Below are 6000 nucleotides of genomic sequence, written 5' to 3' on the forward strand. Positions count from 1 at the left end.
TCCCTTTGACCCTCTCTCTGACCCTCCCTCTTCTCATGCTCTCTCTCCCTCTCTCATTCTCTCTCTCAAATAAAAATTTAAAAAATAAAATAAAATAAAGCAATTCTGGGTGGCTCAGTCGGTTAAACGTCTGCCTCTCTCTCAGGTCATGATCCCAGGGTCCTGAAATTGAGCTCCACAAGCGCTGAGTCTCGCATGAGGCCCCTCCCACCCCCACCCCACCTCTGCTCAGCAAAGAGCCTGCTTCTCCCTCTCCTGCTCCCGCTCCCCCCTGCTTGTGCTGTCAAATAAGTAAATAAAATCTTTAAAAAAACACACACACACACACAAATTCTGTTTCTGAATGCTGCTTGTCTTACCACACCCGTTAAACAGTTTTAGTACTCTATCCTGAATTACAAAGGAAGAAAAAAACAAAACTACCACCAGCAGCTGCCTATTTTAATATGGCTTAAAAAATAATCAAATACTCTGCCTCAATCTAAATGATTATTTTACTCCTCTCATAACTTCCAAATAATTGAGTTTGCCAGTTTTTCCACTTTTAAAACAATTTGGTGCTATTATGGAGATGCTGTCTCTAGTCCCTGAGAACAAAGATATAATCTACATTCCGTCAAAGATCTGTGAACCTTAAACTGAAATGTCTTAAATTCTTCCAAGGACTCAAGTATTTTGTGAATAGTTCTTGAGTATTTAGGTTTCCACCTTACTTGAACCCATTTTCCAGTAAAAAAGGAAACAGCACAAGCCTGAGCTACTTGATTATGGGCAACATCTCAAAGTTGGCTTCACATATGAAACACTGATGTCAATCTGTGCTTCAATTAATTCTTAAAAGCAAAACAACAAAAAAAGGTTAAATTTGGTGAAGCAAAGTACTACCTCTACTATCATTATCGGAACAGAAATATAACACAAAAATGAAATATTGGGCATGCAGTTTTATCTTGAAACATGTATTTATAAAAATGAAAATATTCACTTAAGAGAAGGAAAGGGAACAGGAAATGTTAAAAAAGAGGAGGAAAGGGAACAGGAAATGTTAAAAAGAAAGAACAAAGGTTCCTGCACATGAGTACATTAATAGCGCTCTCTACCTTAATATTTAACCACTGGAGAATAATTTAATTTTTCTAACAAAGAAAGCAATAGCCTAGAAAATCTCCTGATATTGCTACAACATTTTTTTAAAAAATGCATTTCTCTTACCAGGAAAAAGGACCAAGACTTATTCTTAATTTGTGAATACAGGTCAAAATGAGAAAATAAATGCCAACGAAAACTAAAATATGAAGAAAAGGCTTCAGATAAAACTTCAGCTGAATTCAGAGCATCTTATGAAGAAAAAAAAAAGACTCAACTACCAAGACAACGCTCTTTGAATGATTATTTGCCATAAACTCCCTCCTCCTACCTCCCTCTAAAAAATTCAGGTCAGACAACATTTAATGAATGTCCAAGTGCACTTAGGTAAGTTCTGGAAGATTTAAAATCATTTAGTAGCAGCAGAAGAAAAAGAATGGCAATCAAAACATCTGGCAATTAAATTTTAAAAGCTTATTATAACTACCAATAATTTATAAGGTGAGATCTAACAGAAACTTCTAATTGATATGCAAATTTTAAATGAAGTTCTTCGAACAAACAGATAATATTCAACAAATATAAACATTTCAAATTTAGACCAAGTATGGACATGAGGCTAACATCTTCAGATTAAAACCTTGGAACATAAATCCTCCATTAAGGATGCTTGTGACACACAGAAATGCTGAATTCACTGCGTTAATGTTTTCTACTAAAAACAAAACTCACACTGGATCTACCAGTAACATGCAAGTTTATTAGCATAATCACGGCAAGTCCTATGCTAATATGAAGTTGTCAAGAAACTAAAACTCCAATTCCAAAATTAAAGTAATTAAATCCTTATCTTTCATATGTGGCAGAATTCTTAAGTTTGCATTTAGATATGAAACTTGTAAGAACAGATCTAAATGTTATACTAAGAAAGATGCTTAATAATTATGTTTTGGTAGTCCTCCTTTGTCCTTTTGGTATCTGTGGGGAAAGATCACTTTAAAAGTTCTATAATTTATCATTAAAAACATAATCAGTATCTCTGGAAATAGGTTAGCTAGGTATGGACTGACCATTTAGACAAGCAAAATAGTTTTTCCTTGTCCCCATAATTACCTAACAAAGCTTATTCTTCAAAGCCAAGGCTTTCCATCTCAATACAGTTGCTTTTCATGAGGCACAATTAAGACACTGCCCTCTCTGTAAGTTACTAAATGCCCCATAGATCTCATGTGTTGCTTTAACACTAGATGGCTGAGGTTGACTACAACTCCCAAAATACACTGGTAAGAAGTGATAGACAAGAAATGAACTAAAAACCTCATGAAATACATCATGCATTTTTCTTAAAAAGGTAATTTTCAGTCAAGTTAAATCTCATCTGCTAATTTATCCCTTAAAAAACTGAAAATCCACCCAAGATATTATTTTAAATATTGGTCATATTCTAAAAGCCAAATCTATAAATGCATTCACTAATAATTTGTTGGCATGTTAGCTTTGTTTTTAACATTTCTAGTTGCTGGTTTATATTTAAGAGGCTCTGTTCTCAAACAAAGGAAAGGATTTTTGGTAATATATTTACAACACCATCCATTCTAATAAAATCAAAATGCTAGATACAAGAACTCTGAAGTTAGACTATATACAACAAAGTTTTGAAAGAGGGGAAAGAGGTCAAGCAAATGAAGCCTAAGTACTGGATGGTGAAGTGTTTGCCTATTTAAAATATTTCATTATGTCATACAACTAATACCTTATGCTCTCTTCATATAACAGAATACGATTATAAAAATGACTACACTGATTTGGATCTATGATATTTCAAACTACATTCCTCAAGCCATGGAGTAACTACATACAAATAAGCCCTAGCAACAGTATTGAAAAAGCTCTTCAGGAACAATATGGGTAGCATGGATCATGCAAATATACATAAAGTGAATCAAAAAATCTCATTTTGACAAGGTATTTCAACCTCCTACATCACTGTTTTTCTCCAACCACTATTGGTAAGAAGTCAAGCAGAATTTCACCTCCTAGCCTTAATACCCCTCATTCTAAGGTGAAAGTAATAATAGTAAAACTGTCAAAAACAGCTGGAAGGAGGAAGCTGAGCAATCTACAAAGATGACAAGCCCTAAACAACTAAGTAGGTAAAGAAAACAATGAACTGATTTATCAGTGTGGGGAAGTTATCCTAATCTAATATAGATGAAAAGGATGGTTTGGTTAGGTAACCTCCCATCCTGCCTTCCCTGCACGCAAGGAACTTAATAGCTACTTGTTAAATAGCATGTACAAGGATCTGGAAAATGTTCCTAACAGTTAAAAATGTTTATCGAACAGACTTCTCACTTAATAAACAAATAAACACTCACTCTAAGCATATGCTAGAAAAGCTAGGGGGAAAGGAAGAAGGGGCGAGAGGCGTGGGCACGGCGGGGCGCGGGAAGGGAGGGTTTAACCAAAATAAATATGAAACACAGTCCCCACTCTTCAAGGGTCTCTCAATTCGTTAAGAGTACAAGAGTAAGCAGGAGAAAAAGTCAAAGACCAATTAATTGCTAACCTGAGTGGTACGGACTTTAAGAGCAAGAGCTGTCCAGAGAAGTTTAAATATCTAAAGATTGGAATAATAATATTACTTTTAATAGCTATCACTTGAGCACTTACTATAAGCCAAGTGCTTTACAATCATTATTTAGTCTTCACAACAATCCTTTGAGTAGAGTACTTATTAATCCCAATTTACTCAAGGGGAAACGGTCAAAGTGGTTAAGGAACTTACCCAAGGTCACTCAGCTAGTTAAGTGGCTAAGACCGCCGCTTACCCAGGAAATACAATTCTAGAGCTCACACAGTTAAGACTTCGTAAAGCAGTGCGAGTGCGCGCCGAGCGGGGGAGGCGGGGGGGAGGAGGAGGAGGCCAAACAGGCTGGCAATATTACACGCGCAAGATCGGGCAACGCATTCCCCGGGTTTCGTTCGAAGTAACGAAGTTCCAAAGATTCGTTATCTTTCGCACCAGCAACCGTAAACTGACGGGGCGGGGGGGAGGGGGGGGTAGGGGGGTGACGACCGCAAAAATGGCTAACGAGAGTTAATCTCATACACTGTTGAACTTTAGCTAATAAAGCGATTCAGAGAAAGAAATTAAAAATAAATCATTTGTTTTTGAATCTAGGGTTTTACTGCTTAAACGATTTCTTTCTTTCCGAGAGAGCGCGAACTGAAATTTTGCGCGAGGAAACCGCGGGTATGGCAAATTACTGTTTTCTGTATTACCGGGGGGAAAAAAACAAGTTTTATGACTAAAGGAAACGCGTTATTCCAGGTACTCGAGAACCTTGGAGAGTTGCCAAAATTAGTTGCAGTCCCAGGACAAAATGGGGTTTAGGAAACATTTAATGACGAAAGTTGAATCAAATCCGAAATGGCTCTGAAGTGAAAAGACTGAGCAAAGAAATGCCGGTAGGTCTTCAGGAAAAGCGGCAATCCAGCTACACTTCTCCCACGGCTAGTGGCGCCGCGCGAGGCCGGGACAATCCGAAAGACCGCTCCCCGGGAGGAAGAGAGGTGCCAAGAGGGGCTCTTCGCGACGCCCCGGGCACCGCCGCGGCGGGCAGAGAAGAGGGGAGGGAGTCGGGACGGTTTGCCCTCCTCCGACTTCGGGCAAAGGAGGCTACGGGCTCCAAACTGCAGAGCCGAACGGGTGCAGAGTGAAGAAATGGGACAGAGAGATGGAAAGTCCGAACCCCCCCCCCCACCGGCGCGGCCCCGTAAAGAGAAAGGAGCCAAGTGAGCTCAAGCGAAGAGGGGGACAAAAAGAGACGGAGCGGGAGCGCGGAGACCCGCAGGGGCGAAACGGGAGTTCTGTTAAGAGACTAAAAGAAGACAACCTACGGAGGGCAACGGGGATTTCAAAGAGGCCAGAGAAGGAAAGAGGTCGGCGGCGGTTACCACCACCTCTCCTCCCCGAGTTCGAAACTCCTAACCAACCCTCCACACCCGCCGCCCGGATGGGGGAGGGGGCACATCTTCCCCCCACAACCTCTCCCCACTTGGGAGAGCACGGCTGACGCCCGGGCCCGGCCCGGCCGTGAGCGCGCCTCCAGCCCGGACACTCACAATTCGCCTCTCCCTGATTTCTCCCAGTTCTTTATCCACTCTACGGGAACCACCACAGTTGCGGCCGCCATCTTCCCCTCACTAGTAGCAGAGGCCCGGATGTGTAGCACGCGAGCGAGGGGTCAAAGGGGAGCACCGCCCACGGGGAATGCCGGGAGCTGCGAGTTCGGTTTTCGATTTCCCGCCCCACTTTCCTCCCCACCCGCGGAAACCCGAGGCATTGCCTCCAACCAGGTGGCTGAGACCCACGGTTCCTTTGCAGAGTGACTACGCCGGCCGCGCCCTCTACTACCTTTGCCCTAGCTTCCCTTTAGAAAAATGCCATCCCTGGCCGACTCATAGCCCTTATCTTCTTCCGTAGTATCTACTCCAGGCCAATAATTCGAACATGTACTTTTGAAGCCCCTAGTATGTGATAGACGGTGGGGACAGAGAAGCAATAAGCCATTATGCCTACCCTCAACGAGCTCACAGTCTGTGGGAAAGAAAAACATGAGCAGATCAATTACAATACACCCAACTAACTGCTGAGATAAAAGAAATTAATCAGGAGAGAAGCAGCTATTTACTATGTGCTAGACATGCTAATACAAGGGATACAAGCAGAAACTGACCCTTGGAAGCACTTGCAGCCACCAGTGCTGACACCCTACTGTAATCGGCTTCTGTCTCTGTAACCTTAGACAAAACTAGGGGGCGCAATTACCATAAGAAACAACTTGTTTACATTACAGAGTCTCAAAGCATCTCCCGACAAGATACTAAGATTTCAAAGGCGAAATAAAA

At 41.5% G+C, this 6000-nt stretch overlaps 1 protein-coding gene across 4 annotated transcripts in view; it reads right to left on the reverse strand.

The window, feature by feature from the left end:
• THOC2 (THO complex subunit 2) overlaps nucleotides 1–5332 on the reverse strand; it is a gene marked incomplete at its 3' end in the record, with an annotated part of 114410 nt that extends 109078 nt beyond the window's left edge. For all 4 annotated transcript variants that reach the window (XM_080831202.1, XM_080831201.1, XM_080831200.1 and 1 more), the window contains exon 1: nucleotides 5215–5332. In XM_080831202.1, the coding sequence (XP_080687328.1) occupies nucleotides 5215–5285 (71 nt within the window). In that variant the 5' untranslated portion in view covers nucleotides 5286–5332. The remainder of the gene's footprint in view (nucleotides 1–5214) is intronic.
• Nucleotides 5333–6000: the final 668 nt, after the last annotated feature.

The sequence above is a fragment of the Martes martes genome (assembly GCF_963455335.1).
Source record: "Martes martes genome assembly, chromosome: X".
Classification (NCBI taxonomy): domain Eukaryota; kingdom Metazoa; phylum Chordata; class Mammalia; order Carnivora; family Mustelidae; genus Martes; species Martes martes.